General features: G+C 34.7%; 1 protein-coding gene across 13 annotated transcripts in view; it reads left to right on the forward strand.

Annotated features, from left to right (window-relative positions):
* Positions 1–5,336, forward strand: part of ZNF644 (zinc finger protein 644) — a 105,799-nt gene extending 100,463 nt beyond the window's left edge. For 10 of the 13 annotated variants that reach the window (XM_047869040.1, XM_047869039.1, XM_047869043.1 and 7 more), the window contains 2 exons: positions 2,729–2,831; positions 3,640–5,336. In XM_047869040.1, the coding sequence (XP_047724996.1) occupies positions 2,729–2,831; positions 3,640–3,832 (296 nt within the window). In that variant the 3' untranslated portion in view covers positions 3,833–5,336. Of the gene's footprint in view, positions 1–641; positions 712–2,728; positions 2,832–3,639 lie in introns of all 13 variants that reach the window. The other 3 variants (XM_047869050.1, XM_047869051.1, XR_007154455.1) reach the window with 2 other exon arrangements.
* Positions 5,337–18,878: the final 13,542 nt, after the last annotated feature.

Below are 18,878 nucleotides of genomic sequence, written 5' to 3' on the forward strand. Positions count from 1 at the left end.
GCCTGCTTTGGATTCTGTGTCTCCCTCTCTCTCTGCCCCTCTCCCACTCGTGCTGTCTCCCTCTCAAATATAAATTTTTGAAAAAACAAGAGTAAAAGTGATCATGGAGATATTAAGACACCAAGGTATTTAGGGATAATTACCAAAGGCCCTAGGTTTTTTAATATACTTACTTTATGGACAAGTTTTCCAAGGGATGCTCAGTGCATGTGTTCTCTGAACTTACTTAGAACACTGGGTAATGGAGATTCTGTCATATGCTGGGAGAGTTGTCCTTTCTGAAGTCATAATTCCTTTAAATATTAATTACTATAAAAACTATGGCATTTTCATTTAAAATTTAGATCTGATCATTCATAAAATAGCCTGAACCTCAGTTTCTAGAGTCCATATAACATCAAAAGTCAGAAAAATTCTTTTTCCTGTATTAAAGTCAAAATTCTTTCTACACCTCAAAGCAAACATGTCCAGTTCCATTTTTAAAGAACCACAGCATCTAAATATATAATAAAACATTGTATTGCATACTTGCCTATCACCCTCTGCCCTTATCCCTCAATTTGCTTTACACCCTTAACGTTAGCATTCTGTGAACAAATTTTTAAAGGATTGTTATAATGCATTCTGTTTGTATCCTACAGTAATTTATTTACATTTTAAAAGGAATTTGAATACAGTGTGGCAATTTTGACAACCAGCAAGCTCATCAAAGTAAGATTCTACCTATAATCTCATGATAAACCAAATGCTTACTCTGTTGCACATAACAAAGACAGGGATTGTGTGTGGTTTACCTTATAGATAGGGAAAGAAAAGCTGACATCTAGTAACACTTAGCCCTTTGAGTTTCCTAAACTCTTCACTTCTGTCTAGTGTATGAATTGCTTTAAAGTCCATTTAAATTCAGATTGTTCACCCATGCAACTAGGGGGAAAAAGGTGCTACTTGCAAAGCACTTGATACCTCACTCTTTCTGCTGGTTGTGAAGAACTTAGTTTCAACATATAAGCTAGACTGATCAATGAAGAATATGACTGCTAGCAACATATTCATTTAAACAAATGATGCAGAGGTGTGCTACCGGATGCTATCTGTATGGCATAGTAGAACAAATTTCCATTCATATGCTGTCTAAATGTCAAAGGTTCAATTATTGGGTTTTCCTTTGAGTATTTGTTGAGTTTCTACTATGTGCCAGGCTCTTGACTGAGAAAACTAATGAGATTTTTCTATTCCAGATTTTGGTTGTTTAGTTTTGAATTAGCCATTCTTTAATACTTAACTTGATTTCCTACAGTTCTTTACTTACTAGATTCTTCTTCTGAGCATAAGCAAAGGAAGACTCTGGGCCCAAGCAGGATTTTACTTTTTAAAAGGCAGGTGACAAGAAGCAGAAACCAGTGGCTTGAATGAGATTTGTCTAGGCTTCTCATGGATTTTAATTTTCTATATGACATTTCTGTTAGCATTGCTACTTGACTGTAAGGAACTGTGTTTACTGGTTTTGTAATAGTAGCATCTATTCTTTTGGAATCTGGACTTTGAACAACTCATTTCACAGAGTCATTGGATAGCCAGTTCCTATTCTTTCTTACCTAGAATTTTTCCAGGGGATTTCACATGGCAGGTTAACAGAAGAAAAGCCATTTGTGTAACTCTTCTGTTACATTTGTTTCCCTTCCCCTTGGATCCCTAGAGATAACTCTTACCTTCTCTTCCTGCTAATTGACCAGCAGCACCCTGGAATACTGTCATCCCTTTGTCCAAAGGAATGGTGTAGTTGTATTCAAAGACCAATAAAATGTTACGTTCTGTCTATTCCCCCTATAAAAAATACCTTTTTTCCCCTTATTAAGTTAGATTTTATAGAATAAGTGATTGAAGGAGAAGTCAAGTAATTGAAAAATTTTTAAAACAGCACTACAATTTTGATCGACTTTAATATAAAAATCTTTTTTCCCATTTTAGTCACGTTTTAAAAATATAGATAGGAGATAATGTACATTGAAAAAAATGTGAAGAATAGTTAGCATTACATTTCTGGTCCATTTGTAAACTTTTGTGAGATAATCTGGATTTATATTTCTTAGTAAAATTAAACATATATTATTGTACATACAATACAGGTTGAGTTAAAATTTGAGAGTTGAGCTTTTTTTGCCCTTTCATGTATAGGGCCAGCATATAATTTTAAGAGCTATTTGCTATTAATAGAATTCAAAGTGTATTTGCCCTAAAATTGATTTCTCATTGAGCTTTTTATTTGTTGGTGATGATCTTTTACTAGGTTTTCAAAGCATGTGAGACCTACTTAATGGAATAGTAATCAAATGGAAATTTAATATCATGATCTTAATTAAGTAAAAGATTATAATTTTCCTGAAAATAAGGAAGATTAATGAGATATTAAAATAATGGACTTATGGCCATAAGAGGAAAGATTACTATTGTAATAATTGACCAATTCAGTAATTTTAAGTTTAGTTACATTTTCTCAGTTCTAGTTTGGTATGATAAAGCATTATTTGAAAAAGTAGTACAAGAAGAATGTATGCAGGTAATATCACTGTAATTAAAGACCCCACTGCAAGTTAGTGCATGCTTCAGGGTACACAAAAGAATGTAGACTTTTTCTAACTTGATTTAGATGGTCTTGACCTCTCTAGAAGTATGTATTTATGTTTTGGAATATATAAGAAACGTTAAGTCTTTCTCTTCCCTTTTTTAGCCTTAGATTGTAAGCAAAAGAAATCAAGGTCAAGATCTGGAAGTAAGAAGAAAATGCTAACGTTACCTCATGGTGCTGACGAGGTTTACATTCTCCGATGCAGGTATATGCCTATTTTGCCAAGTCTGCTCAGTTTCTTCAGACTTGCTTTGAGACATATTAGCTGACTTATTTGGGATTTTTAATTTGTGGCAGAAGGTGCATTCTCAACAATCAAGTTCTAAATGAACTTTTGGAGACAGGCTAAATAATACACTGTATTTCTCATAATACACTATATTTCAACAACTGATGAATAAATTTTTTGTATTTATCTCAGAGTCTCAGTGATACTGTTTTGATTTATGAAAGTAGCTTTTTTTTGTTGTGGTATTTATTTGCTTTGTTGGGTTTAATTTGATTTGGTTTGATTTTTTTTCTCCTTAATTGTCTTGAGTTTCTGCTTCTTGGGAATGCGTTTTCTCTCCACTCATACTTCTAACTAAGTATAGCTATACAAACTCATTCCCACCTCCTTCTATACTCATCCTCATGCAGTTTAAGGAGTTCTGAATTGGGGAAGGGTCTTTTGAAAACAGTGGTACATTTTGGAATTATAGTTGTTTTAAATGTATTGAGATGTATAGGCATTAAGACCTTTTAATTAATTTAATTTAGTAGTAATGTTCCCACCTCTACAAATATTACTAGAGGTAATATAGCTGTTAAACTTATGAATTGGCAGTTTTATATTGTATTAAATCATTTTGACTTTGTATGTATTTAAAAACTGTTGTCAAGTGCTCCAGTATATGGTAGCTTCTCCAGGTTATGGTAAACTCTACCTCCTATGTGTATGGATTTTATGTGACTTGGTTTTAAATAAAGGGAATTGGTCATGTTAAGAGAACTGTTATCAACTTCTTCTATAGGTTTTGTGGCCTAGTCTTTCGTGGACCATTGTCTGTTCAGGAAGACTGGATTAAGCACTTACAACGACACATTGTAAACGCTAATCTTCCACGGACTGGAGCTGGCATGGTGGAAGTCACGTCACTACTTAAAAAGCCTGCCTCCATTACAGAAACTTCATTTTCTCTACTAATGGCAGAAGCAGCTTCATAGAACAAGGAAACCTTTTAAATAGCAAATTTAAATTGGATGTACATTTGAAATTCTTTGTCTTTTTTTTTAAAGCCACGTTAAATTATCCGTTTATAAATACTAAAGCAGGAATATGGGGAAAAGTGAATTACAGTGACATCAGAGCAAACTGAGTACTTCAAACAGTAAGTAGTCTATATATTTTATATAGGACGGAAGCTGTGTTTTTAAGGTTTACTAAGTTTTGTCAGTTAATGGTGTTCACTCGATGAAAGATCAGGACATGTAAGCAGTCATTAATAAACTGTTGCACATGAATAACTTAAAGACAGACTTACTGGAAAATTACATTTTCTGCAGTGTTACCAGAATCAAAGTTCTGTTTATTCCCCACAAGACTTGCATTGAAAAATAAGATATTATATTTTGTTTGTATGTATTTAGTGTTTTGTATAATACCAGGAACCGCTAAACTAAATTTACTCAACTTAGGGCATTAAATATCATGTACTTCATAGTTTGAGACTGTTCACTCAAATAGGGCAGAGTACTATTCTATCTAGATGTGTAAGTGTTTTTTTAAAATCACATGGAACGGTTTTTTTTATACTAAAAAGTGGAGGGAGATTTGTTTAAACAAGTATTTCTAAAAGAAATATGTACATAGTCCTGGAAATTATTTGTGGTAAGGAAATATTCTTTACTCCAGTTGCATTTCTCAGACAATAAAGTGGTGCATCCATGCTACCTCCTACTTTGTCAACAAAGATGCTATTTACCCTTTACATTTTTGTATCATAATAGATTTAAAAAATCTAATGTTCTTTATTGCAAGACATCCCTTTTGTTAACAGATTTGTTTCTTTTTAATGTTTTACTTAAATTTTGACATGCTTACAGGACAGGTTTGCCTCTTACTTTATTTAACATTGTAGAAATGTAATTAATGAACAATGCTCACTACACAATTTAGAATAGGCTTTCTCATTTATATCCCAAATTTGATCAGTTAGCAAAACTTAATACACCAATTGAAATATTTCTACATATGATGAGAATGTTTACAATTTAAATTTTAGAACTTGTTTTGGATGTGACTATATGTACGAAAATCGTGTAACACTATGCTCATGCTAAGAACCGACATAACGGAATTACTGAAATAAATGTGCTGTGAGGAATGGAAAATATGGTGCAGATGTCTTGGTCATGATAAATTGTGATTCTTTTAAACTCTTTCCAAAAACAAATTAGTTCTTTTAACCTGCAATCAGATTCCTTTACAAATAACAGTTTTTGTATGCAAGCACCATTTCATTTTATTTCATGTAGTATGGCTAATACTATAGTTGAAACAAGGATATGCATTGATAATTTTCTTCGTATGTAAATAAAGTTAAAAACAGTTAAAATAAGGAGTATTTTGGTAGAGTATATACATACCTCACTGCCAGTGAATTGCTTTCCTATGGTATATCTCCTTACCAGAAAAATCTCTAAATAAAAAAAGACTTAAAGAAAATTATAACGTCTATATTGTGAAGCATTTCTTATTTTTATCACTGGTGGAAATAGTCCACTTGAGGTTGTGTTTTATGTTGTTTAAATTGTTTATACTGAGCAGGCTACTTTATTCACATACCTTATATGTGAAATTAGGAAGTGGGCTTAGGTGGAACATTTTCAACCAAGGGTCTCCTTATCTCTGGGGTACTAGATAGAGGGAAAGTACTTTCAAGTTATTTTTGTTTTTTGAAATCCCTGATAGAAACTGTGTATTTCTCTGTAAAGATGAGGCTAGCTAAAATTTCAGATTCCTTTACTTCTGACTCAAAATATACCAAGTCTGTGTATACCAGTTGTCTCTTACTGAGAGACAACTCTTACTGAGCATGTTTCATTGATAGTTATAAATGAATATATTTTTTTAAATTGGAAGACATATTACATAGCCTGCAGAATTCACAAATTTAAAAAAATGAGGATTCCTCAAGGGAAGACTAGCATCACTAGAGTTGAGTCCCTTTCAGCTCTCATTTTTATAGTTCTCTGATTTTATCTTATTAAGCAAACTGTCAAGATGTAAGAATACAAGTGGTTTGACCACAAATTTTATAAGCAAACCTGGATTATAATTTTTATGTTAAGCTATATTTAAAATAAATACTTCTTTTTCTTAATGTACATAGAATTCAATCTAAGTAGAGTAATTCAAATTAAAAACAGTAAACTATAGGGATTCCTAAAAAGTAAATTAAACAAAAAATATTTTTCATGGTAAAGATATTTGGGTTTCAAAATTTGAAAAATTCTTTAGGAAGCCAAGTTTATCCATTATTTGACAACTAGGAAATTAAGACATAATTTTCATTTGGCTTCTACTAGAAAAAAAATTCATGTTGTCTCAAATTATGGTATCACAATATAGCCTGATTCAATATTGAGTATTGCGTATTTTCTTTTAACTCTTTTTGTTGTTGTTGTTACCTAAAATATTTGAGCTTCTTTAGTATTAGAGCTTTACTTTCTTTTTTTAAAAATCTGGTTAAAAGTGTTTATTTATTTAACAGCATCAAGACAAAAAAGTTAACTTCTCTAAAAGTAGTACTTTCTACTATGCTTCTTTAGAATATTAGAACAATGGTGTAGCTAATATCTCTATTTTGGATTTCACGTATTTAATTATGGGTTAAGGAGATGATAGTTTTTCAGTAATAATTTACTTATTTATTAAATGTGTTATTTATTTTTGAGAGTACAAGTGGGGGAGGGGCAGAGAGAGAGGGACAGAGGATCTGAAGCCGGCTCTGCGCTGACAGCAGCGAGCCCAGTGTGGGGCTCGAACTCATAAACTGTGAGATCATGACCTGAGCCAAAGTCAGACACTCAACCAACTAAGCCGCCCAGACTCCCCATCAGTAGTGATTTAATAGATAGACTTTTCTTATGGACATACATATAACCTCTCAGGAACTATACAGTTAAAACATATTAGTCTAAACAATAGCTTTGATTTTTTTTTTCCCCTTACTAAGAAAGTGTAATATATGCTCATTTTAGAAATATTATGAAAATGCAACAGTAAAAAGGGGAAATAACCTTGGTATAATCACTCAAAGACATTTACTTTTACAGCTTGTTATATTTCTTTCTCTTACTGTTTCAGTGAGCTTGTGATTCTATGTATTATATAACGTATACTGTTTTCCAAATTTTTTCCAATGTTTATTTACTTATTTATTTACTTATTTTGCAAGAGATAGAATCCCGAGCAGACTCCTGCTGTCAGCACAGAGCCCCACGTGGGCCCAAAAGTGAAATCATGACCTGAGCCGAAATCAAGTCAGACCCTTAACTGAGTGAACCACACAGGCACCCCATGTTTTCTCAGTTTTAAATTTGAGTGGTGCATTGTGTAGACTAACCTTTGAATATTAGATCTGGAGCATTTTCTAGTACAAACAACCAGTTCTCTGATTCTTGAGACATCAACTGGGTATCCAAGAATTTGATGCAATTCTAACGTTAACTACCTAGAGTTAGCATCAGACTCCTCAGGCTCAGTCTCACAACACCCACACTTCAGATGCCAGTCACAAGTATCAGCTCACTTGTACTTCTCACAATCTGGCTATAAATGGGGGTTCCTGCAACATCCTGTTCAAGTTCAGTGATTTGCTAGAAGAACCTTATAGAACTCAGGAAAATACTTGACTTTGCCAGTTCATTTTAAAGGATGTAACTCAGAAACAGACAAATGGAAAGGGATGCATAGGGCAAGGTATGCATGGAAGAGGGTGGCATGGAACTTCCATGTCCTCTCTGAGTGCACCAGCCTCCCAGCATCTTGATGTGTTCACCAACCTGGAGGCTTTTTGAACTCCATTGCTTAGAAGTTATTATAGAAGTTTCATTACATAGGTATGGTTGTTTTAATCATTGGATGCTGATGATTAGCTCAATCTCCAGCTCTTTTCCCCATCCCTGGAGGAGTTGGTGGGACCAGGGTGGGGTCGGGGTCAGAAGGGGTGCTGAAAGTTCCAATCCTTTAATCATGCTTTGGGTTTTCTGGTGACCAGTACCCATCCTGAAGCTATTTAGGGGTCCCAAGCCACCGTTTCATCTCATTATTCCTGCAAGTTTAGCTGTTGCTCCTTTTAAAATAAGCTGTTCTGTAGTTCTGGCTCCTTTTTAACATATTTAATTTTATCTCTAGTTTTCTAAAGTTTTACTATCATATTTCTAGATGGGAATTTCTTTTTTATTATTGTCAAGTTTGGGATCTCTGATGGGCTTTTGGAAATTTCCTAGCTGTTGTCTCCCAGCTGTTTCTTCTGCCTCATTCTCTCTTTCCTTTGTAACTCCCAACCAAATCTGTTTTAAATCCTTCTCACTGTGTCCTCTAGGTTTTTTACCATTTCTTCTCAGTTTTCTCTGTTGGTGTTTGCTACATTTCAAATAATTTCTTTTGACCCATCTTCCAGTTTACTAATTTTCTAAGCTCCAGTATACTAAATCCCATTTACTGAAGTCTTAATTTTGGTTGTAATATTTTTCAGATCTAGAATTTACATTGGTTCTTTTTTTGGATACACTTTTTATTGTTTCTAGTAGCCTATGTGGCTGTTATTTCTTTGAATGTGGTCTGTATAGTTATTTATATATTCTTCTGATAATTCCAAATAATTACGTGTCTGAGCTTACTGATGTTTTCCCTGCATCTTGTTCATGGTATCTTGTTTTCTTACATGCCTAGACATCTAACAATATGCTAGATATTATATTTGGAAGCTGTTAATAGAACTATTTTGAAGCCTAGGGTAGTATCATAGTATCTTTCTCTGCCAGAGAGTAGGGTATCATAGTATCATAGTATTTACTTCTGCCAGATGAGTAGGGGTTCTACCAGTAACACTGTAATTCCAAATTCAAGATTTATATTTTCCTGGTCTACCAGATGACCCAAATCAGGCTACAAAAGCTACATCATGGGAAGGTCCATACACCCCTAGTTCATGTTTTACCCTGTGAATGTAATTTTTTTTGTACAAGTTCCCTGCGACCATTGAAATTGCAACTTAGTTTCATAGCTATTTCTTCCAGATATGCTGTGTCCTCTGCAAAACTAAAAGGTTTTATTACAGGGTGACCCCATAAGGTTTCTTGTCTTCTCTTAAGAGTTTCACCAGATAATTCTTTACTATCTTGTTATTTCTTTGCTGCTTATATGATGTTTTTGTTTTTATTAACCCAACCTTTTTAGTTGACCACAGTGAGAGAAATTATTGAGATTATGTAGTCCACCATTATCAGAATCCAAAGTCCTTACATAAATTTTCGAGAGAGGGGATTTTATATGTTTTGTTCAGTTCTATTTTCCTATAAGAGTTCTGTTATATAGTATGCATCTAGTCAATATTCACTGAATGATTAAGTGAATAAGCTATTATTTTAAAGCTTATTTAAATACTTTATGGGATATGTTCCCCTTGTTTTTCTTCTTAAAAATAAATTGTGGTTGTTCTTTTTTTTTAGTTTTTATTTAAATTCTAGTTAGTTAACATACAGTGTAATATTAGGTTCAGATGTACAGTAGAGTGATTCAACACTTCCATATAACACTCGGAGTGCTTCCTTAATCCCCACCACCTACTTAACCCATCCTCCCCCGCCCCCCACTTTCTCTCTGGTAACCATCAGTTTGTTCTCTATAGTTAAAAGTCTGTTTCTTGGTTTGCCTCTCTCTATTTTTCCCTTTCCTCATTTGTTTTGTTTCTTAAATTCCACATAGGAGAGAAATCATATGGTATTCTTGTGTTTTGCTCTTCCTGATCTATTTTAGGATTACTTTGTCAAAATCTCTTTGAACTCTGAGATCTTGTTTTTAGAACTTCACTGAATTTATAAATTGTGGAAAATGGGAAATATGAGTCTTCTCTTTTAGGGATATGGTATGTTTTTCCATTTATCTTCATGTCTTACAGGTAAGTCTTATAGTTTTCTTTATGAAGAATTGCACATTTAAAATTTATTTCTCTGTATTTTAGTTTTGCTGCTGTTGTGAACAGATTTTTCCCAAAATTTTTAGTTGAACGTTACTGATATAAAGGGAAATTATGGATTCTCTGTGTAGCAGTCATTTATATCCTGTCACATTGCTGAACTCTCTTATTTTAATACTTTTTTTGGTTAATTTTTTGAAATTTATGTAGCCAGTCATATCCTCTGCAAATTGTGATATTTGTCTCTTGCTCTCCAATACTTATTCTTAGTCTTTTTCTTGTGATCTTATATTATCAAGAATATCCAGTACAGTATTGAATATTAATGGTGATAGCTTGCATTGCTCTCCTGCTCCTGATCATATAATGGAAACTTTTGTTTCATCATTAAATATAATTTGCTGGGAGTTACTTGTAGACACCGTTTATTGAATTAAAAAGAGTTTGTTTCTTATTGGATAAGGGTTTTTCATTTTCTTTAAAAATTTTTTTTCAACTTTTTTTTTTTTTTTGAGAGAGATAGCATGAGCGGGGGAGGGGCAGAGAAAGAGGGAGACACAGAATCCAAAGCAAGCTCCAGGCTCTGAGCTGTCAGCACAGAGTTCCACGCTGGGCTCGAATTCATGAACTGTGAAATGACCTGAGCCGAAGTTGGATGCTTTAACAACTGAGCCACCCAGGTGCCCCTTTATTTTCTTTTAAATAAAAAATAGACTCTCAATATTAGCACATTTCTCCAGCCTCTGTTGAGATTTGAATGTGCTTTTTCTCATTTAATCTGTTGATGTTAGTAAAAAACATTAATAGACTTTTAAACATTGAACCATCCTTAAATTTTTCCTTAGTCTTGATGGATTCTTCATACTGTGAACTTAATTTGCTTTTATTTCATTAAAGAATTTTTTCATGTATGCCTATTAGTGATCATGGACTTTTCTTCTATATCTCTCTGGATTTGGTATCCAAATTACGTTAACCTCATAAAATGATTTGGGAAGTTTAAATTTACCTATGCTCTGAAAGAGTTTTCATAACATGGACAGTTTTGCTTTCTTAAAGATTTGGTAGTCCTCATCCATAAACTCAGGAGCCCGTTGCCTTGGAGAGACGGATCTTTTGACTACTTTCACTATTTATTTTATAATCGTAGGTTGTTAGATTTTTTTTCCCCCCTCTCTGAACCAATTTTAGTTTATTCTCTTACAAGAGTACGTGTTTCTCCTAGATTTTCTAAAATTTTGGAAAAATTTGTACATACTATTCCCTTCAAGTTATTGTTTCCTCGCATTACTAATGTTTACTTCAAGCTTATATTAGCTTTTTTCCATAAACTTACTGAAGGTTTTATGTTTTTGTTAGTCTTTTCAGGAACTTGCACTTGGTATTTTTTTCATCAACTCTATTTTTCTACCTTCCACAACTTAAGGCTTATTTTCAGCCTTTTGGTTTTCTAGTAACTACATGTAAGACTACATGTTTTTACATGTATATCAGATTTGACCATTTCCCATGGATTTAGGTATATAGAGCTATCGTTGTTTGTTTATTACCTTACATTCCAACTTTGATTTCCTTTTTAGCCAATTTCTACCTTTTGGGAATTTGTTGAAATTTTGTGTGGCCTGAGACACATGGTTACTTGTTGGCAATGTCTCAAGTGTGAAAAAACAATGTGTAATCTGAGTTTTGGGGTACAGAATTTTATAGATAGATATATTTGTGATATAAATCATATATTAAACATGCTATGTACATAAATTATATATATAAATATATATTCAGGATTTAAATGATGCTATTTAATTTATATCTTACTCATATGTACTTCACCTTTCATATTCTCTGAAAGATATGTTAGCATCCCAGTATGGTTGCCACAGTGCCTGTTTCTCTTCACCCTCAGTTTTTGCTTCCTGTGTTTCCAGTCATTGTTCTTAAGTATATGAAGGTTCACGATGACTGCTGAATCTACTTGGATTCAATAGAAGCACGAAAAAAGCCCTATTTTTAATTTCTGTTATTTACCTGATAGGCATTTTCCCCCTCCTTTCTAATGTCATTTTATTTTAGATTTTCCTCTCGTCAATGACATATAGCTGGATTTTCTTATCTAATACACCTAGTTTGAGATTAATAGGTGAATATAACCATTCATATTTTTGTGCTTATGTATATATTTATACTTATTCTTGCCATATTATCTTACGCTTTCTATGTATTGTGCTTTCTTGATGTTTCTTTTCCTTTCCTATCTTTTATTGAATTGAGTTTTCTTTGTTAATTTTTTTAAGTTTACTTATTTATTTTGAGAGAAAGAGAACACATAAGTCCAGAAGGGGCAGAGAGAGAGGAAGAGAGAGAATCCCAAACACGTTCTGTGCTGCCAGCTCAAAGCCCAACTTGGGGCTCATTCTCACCACTGTGAGATGACCTGAACCAAAATCAAGAGGAGGAGGCTGACCTGCCCAAGCTACCCAGGCGCCCCACTTTGTTCATTTTTTTATACATATATATTTGTATTGAGGTCATATAGGACAAAGAAAAATCTCTCTTTCCTTTAATACAGGTAGTTTTCTAGATTTTCTTGGAATATATATTTTTTTCAAATTAAGTCTTTGCTATGGTCTCTATTTTGTGTACCCCTCCTCTCCCCTGCCACCAAATTCTTACTTTGAAATCCTAACGTCCGATGGCGATGGTATGAGTAGGTGAGACCTTTGGGGCTGATTAGGTCATGAGGATGGAGCCCTCGTGAACAGGATTAGTGCTTTTGCAAAAAGATCTCTAGCCCCTTCCACAGCGTGAAATATCTGTGACGTGTGAGAGGGCCCCCCACTCCAATCTGACCATGTTGGTTGGCATCCTGATCTTGGACTTCTAGCCTCCAGACCCATGAACAATAAATGTGAGTTTATAAGCTACCCAGTCTGCGGTATTTTTTTGTGGAATGGACTAAGACTTCAATTTAATTAAATCTTTAATCCACTTGAAATTTGTTTTTGCTTATGTTATAGTGTAGGAGTCTGTGTCTCTCTTCTTCCAGAGTGGATAGCCAGTTATACCAACACCAATTTATTATTCTATACTTTGTCCAACAGAACTGAATACTACTTTTGTCATATATCAAATTTCAGGTATTCTGCAATCTGCATCTGGAATCTCTGTTCTGTTTAACTTTTTGTCGGCAGGTGGGGGTGGGGGAGGGTGTCTTTTTTAAGGCTAGGTTCTGGTAACTGGCAGAGAAAAATTCCCTGTCCCTCTTTAGAATAAACTGTACTTAGCTTTCTTTACTGTAAGATCTTTAGAGTGATTTTACTACCTTTCTCTTCTGTTTCAGAAAATTCTCTATTTTCACAACACTGAGGACTCTATCCTCATCCATTTATATTTAATTTCACATGGCTAACCAGTGTTTCTGTTTCTCTTATTCCATCTTGAGGTCTCTTTTCTAGTTTGTTTTTTTACTTTTGCTCTGAAAGGTGAATAATAAGTTTACTGAGCAAAGGATCCTCGAAGACAGTCCTCTCCTTTCAGGGTGGTAGGTGCTATTTGTCTCAGGGTGCATAGACCAGCTATTTCATTGCCAGTCTGAGTTTTTTCCTTTTAAGTAACTTGTTCTTTCTGTTTATAAGATTGTCTCTTTATCCTTAGAGTTCAGGAACTTGCCAAGTATACCCAAATTTGTGCTTTTCTCATTGGTACAACCTGGAACATAGCAGAATTCAGGGTCTATAACTCAGGTAAAATTTTTTACTATTCTCTGTTGAATAGTTTTATCTTTTCCATTTTTTTTTCCTCCTTTCAGAATTCCTATTATCTGCATTTTGTATTTCCTTGACCTATTTTTCAAATCTTCTCCCTCATGATTTCTATTTATGTGTTTGCTTTGTACTTTGAAATATTTCTTGCACTTACAGTGACCAACCTCCTCTTCAATTCATTGAAAATTTTATTTCAATAATAAAATAAAATTTTGTTTCAAAAATGTTACTAAGCTTTCAGAAATGTGTGTGTGTGCACTGCAGTTGAATCTCAAATGATATGATTTATTTTCATTCATGTTTTCATCTTCTCTAGTATTTCTGTTTTACTGAGTATGTATTTAACTATTTTGCTGATTTCCTCTCTAGTTGCTGAAATGCCTTAAAGGAGTTATTTTTCTTTTTCAGCTCGTTGGATTCAGATCTGTTTGTTGAGATATCAGGATATCCTACATGTTAATAGTCTTCCAAGTAGTGAAAAGTGAAGTGACAGTTCCTTGATGAGATACCTGAAGGACATCCCTGATATCTCTCAGGCCTCTGTAATCTCTCAGTGTGTAGGGCAGGGAGGATTCAGTCTACCCATTTCGTTCCTTTGGGGCTTAAAAAAGATGTAATATGCTTACGTTGGGGCCAGATATCTCTGATTGTCAAGTTCCTTCTAGGATCCACCACCCTCTCGTCCTCACCCCTGAGCTTCACCACCTGGAAAAGAAAGTTCCATATCAGTTTCCTTTTCTGTCAGGACCCTAAGAGAGCCCCATGCCTCACTTATATTTACACCAGTTACCTCTTAGTCTCAGCAGTCATTTGGCTTATAAAAAGCTAAAAGCTTAGTCGTATTGGAAGTAGAGGAAAGGAATTTGTTAAAGTCACACCTGTTCCTTGGGGCACCTAGGTGGCTCAGTTGGTTAAGCGTCCAAGTCTTGGTTTCAGCTCAGATCATGATCTCATAGTTTGTGGGTTCCAGCCCCACATGAGGCTCTGTGCTGACAAGGAGTCTTGCTTGGGATTCTCTCCTACTCTCTCTGCTCCCCACCCCCCCCAATAAACAAATACATACATACATACATACATACATACATACATACACACATAACTTTTAAAAAATCACACCTAGGGGCGCCTGGGTGGCTTGGTCGGTTAATCATCCGACTTTGGCTCAGGTCATGATCTCGCGGTCCGTGAGTTCGAGCCCTGCGTTGGGCTCTGTGCTGACAGCTCAGAGCCTGGAGCCTGTTTCGGATTCTGTGTCTCCCTCTCTCTCTGCTCCTCCCCTGTTCATGCTCTGTCTCTCTCTGTCTCAAAAGTAAATAAACGTTAAAAAAAAATTTTTTTTTAATAAAATAAAATAAAAATAAAAAATCACACCTATTCCCATAATTTCCTCACCCTGAAAACTTTTAACAATTATTAACTTAATTTTTAATTAGCATCTACTATCATCAGTATCTGCGTCTCTTCCCTCCAATACCACAAGAACCTTGGCATGTTTTATTTCCCATTCAGCAGCCTATTTTTTTCGATCCCCTGAAATTTGGCTTCCATATTTATTAAATTTGATTAATTATATTAAATCTCTATTCTTCAGTACACATCTTTTTATAGTCTGTGTGAAGAATACATAAAGCACGGTGTACCAAAGTAAAACACTTGTATGTAATTGTTTCACTTCCAAGGTAGACTTGTTACTGTTTTTATGGAAATTTTTTTAATTGAGGTAAAATTAACGATTTTGTTTTATTTTTTTAATGTTTATTTTTGAGAGAGTGAGAGAGGGAGCACAAGTGGAAGAGAGGCAGAGGGAAAGAGAAAGAGAGAAAATCCCAAGCAGGCTCTGCACCTTCAGCACAGAGCCCCATGCAGGGCCCAAACCCACGAACTGTGAGATCATGACCTGAGCCAAAATCAAGTCAGATACTTAACCGACTCAGCCACCTAGGTGTCTCTAAAAACAACTATTTTGAAGTAAACAATTTAGTGTATTCACGGTGTTGTGTAACAATCATCTCTCCTTAGTTCCAAAATATTTTCATTACCCCAAAAGGAAACCCTGTACACAGTAAACAGTTGCTTGCTCCCCAGTGCCCCCATCTGTAATCCTGGTCAACCTCCAATCTGCATTTTACCTCCATGGATTTGCCAGTTCTACCTTAGTATCCTTTTTTAATCAGTACTTTTAATTTTAACCCTTGAATATGTATTAGTTTCTTTGTCACCTGTGGTTTTATATATGCATGTCTTCCTCTTGGAATTATTTATCTTTTGCTGGAATATATCCTCAAGGAACTCTTTTCAGAAAGGGCTGACGGGTGATAAGTTCTCCAAGTCTACATATCCGAAGATATATTTATTTCCAGTTTGACTAGGGATAGAATTTTCATAGACTTTTGAAAATACTATTCCATTGCCTGCTTACATCCAGTATCATGGATAGTCTGGTCCCAGTCTGATCTAATTCCTGTTTCAATCTTTTTTTTCCCCCTCTATTTGGAAATTTTAATATTTATCCTTTTATACTTATTTACCAAGATATGTCTTTATTTTTGATTCATCCTGCGTAGCACTTTATGGACCCTCTCATTTGAGGATTTATGTCAGTTTTCTGTCCTGGGACATTTATTTTTATTTTTATTATTTCTTTGCTTATTTGTTTTAATTCTTTTTGCTGTATCCTTGTGGAACTTAGAACTCCTGAATCTGTCTTCCATGTGTCTTATTTTTTTCCTTTTACACTTTTTATCTCTTTTGTCTTCTGTATTTTCAGTTCACTCTTCCAATACACTAACTGACTCTAAAACTATGTTCATTCTGCTAATCAGCCTACCCGATGATTTGTTTCAGGGGTTGGTATTTTGGTTTAAGTCTTCTTTTTTGCTCTATTAATTGTTTTGTCAGGGATTAGTTTTTATTTGTTGAGCTTGATGCCTTTCTTTCACGGTGTTAGTTTCCCTCAAATATTTGGTGATTCTTGCTTGTTCATCTTAAGTTTCAAATTCCTTGTTAGCCTTCTGCAGTGTTCTATGAATTCAGCCTATTTCTGGTTATCACAGGGAAAGAGTACAACCAACATCAAGGCTTCTAGATGTGTAGACTTAGTTTCTTTTTTGGTATTGTAGAACAGTACCATGCCTCTGCCCTGGCTAAACTGAAAACACCTTAACTCTTGGCCCTTTCCACCATTAGTAGCCATCTATCTTCCATGCATAGTTTGGGTCAAGGTTTCCCCTTTCAGTCAGATTCCATTTATCATCTTGTGTTTTCAGGGATTACTCATAATTTCTGATTAATCAAAATATACTCTCTTCTTTCCCAACACTATTAAAGACTTTTACATTTTTTCTTTTTATCATTTTCCTAAAAACTGGAGGATCCTGAAATATATGTTCAATCGACATCTTGATCAAAACTTCAGAAACTAATCCATACATTATTGTGAGTATGTAACCCAAATCACTTCTCCAATGATTTCTTAGTCACTGGGAACTTCAGTATGTTGCACAGTCTATAAGACATATTTACATAAAAGCCCTTTTTTGATTAATAGGAGAAAAGTTCATGTAATTGGAGTGGTATGTTATTTCCTTAAGCCCTTCTGAAATCATGTTATAGGACGTGGTAGTTATGTTCAAAACAGTGTTCTTTTTAGCTGCCCCAAATCCTCAAATTTTTTTTCTGAATATAACTTATAAATCAGTCCTTTTAGAATATCAGAACAATGCTTTCTACTCACTGCTGTCACTAGATATATATTTTATGGAGATGCATTAGGAAAAGATAAGAAATGAAAGTATTTTATTTTTTTTAGAAATTAATCTGAAACATGGATTTTTTTTTTTTTTTTTAAGTAATCTGTACACCCAGTGTGAGGCATGGACCCACAACCCCGAGATCAAGAGTCGTATGCTTTACTGACGGAGCCAGCCAGGGGCCCCAATAGATGTTAAAATGAGTAAATTTTTTACCCTATGATTTAAGTTTTATATTCTTTTAATTTTTTATTTGTTTTTAGAAGGTGACATTTATTGTTGCTCATTTCTCTTTCCTCAAAGTGATGAAGCTGCTGATTTGAAATGTGTATTTTGGTGCCATTTCAGAACCAAAATGTTACTTACCAGAGGTGATTATGTGAATGTGGTTTCCCGAGATACCTGCTCTCCTTTTATATAGTATATTCAAGCCCTTTGAGAGGTCTAAATATTATAGATCATAGCTCATGAGACCTCTTCTCACCCAGAAGGGCAATATAATAAGGACTTAAGGCCATTCACTAAAAAGATGGAAGAAACTTATGTTCTCTTATATATAACTGTAAAAGTCCATTTTCTCTGTTAGACATCTGCTACTGCTGTATTTTCTGCTATATTTCAGGAGGCAAATGACCTTAAGACTAACACTAATGTGGCTGTTTGAACTGATGATCAGGAACTCCACAAGGGTATGCAGTCCGCTATGTGGTTTTGGGCCCACACAGTTTTTAAAAGGAAGTCAATTCCTCACATAATTGCAGCTAAAATCAAAGGGTTCTACATAGTAATACTGGCACAGCAGTGAATGTTATTTTATTCTCATGACCCATTTTCTTGATGATCCTCTGAATTGCCTAAAAACACATGCCAAATGCAGTTTGTGCAGTTAGCAGTAAATAGATTCAGTTAGGGCTCACTTTATGTAAGATCTACCAGTGTCTTTAATAAATTACATACATTTTTATTTAACTTTTCAGAGAAAAGAAAGGTCTGATCCCATTTGTTCTTCGTTGCTACTTCTGGATTCCTCCCTCTCTCCTCTCTAAAATCCTCTGCTTTGAAGCTCAGACTGTCCAACAATTCACTCCACATCCTTGCTGCAGTTAACTGACAGTTCCCCAGGATGCCACAGCCTTGAAGGTTTTTAGCTCCTCATCTGTCTTTGCAACACTACCCATGTTCTAAATCTTCAAGATTTCAGTGTCCATGAGAAAATGACATTAGAAAAAAATTGCCCAAGAAGGTGAGGGAGCTAGTTATATAATTATCTTGGGGAAAGTGTAATGGGCTGAGGGAACAAGTGCAAAGACTGAAGCAGAGCATGCTCGGTGTGCTGAAGAACCGCAAAAAGGCCATTATGGCTGGAGAAAAGCCAGGGACAAAGGAGGAGATAAAGTCTGAAAACAGAGCTGGGTCATATAGGGCCTCTATGCCATTGTAAGGCATACCAGATCATAAGATTTTTCTAGCAGATTTATCCTTCACTGTATTTCAGGCTCTCTGATGATCATGTCCTAAACCTTGTCTGTATCCATAATTATAGGCCCATCTTTTT

This window comes from Prionailurus viverrinus, chromosome C1, assembly GCF_022837055.1.
Source record: "Prionailurus viverrinus isolate Anna chromosome C1, UM_Priviv_1.0, whole genome shotgun sequence".
NCBI lineage: Eukaryota > Metazoa > Chordata > Mammalia > Carnivora > Felidae > Prionailurus > Prionailurus viverrinus.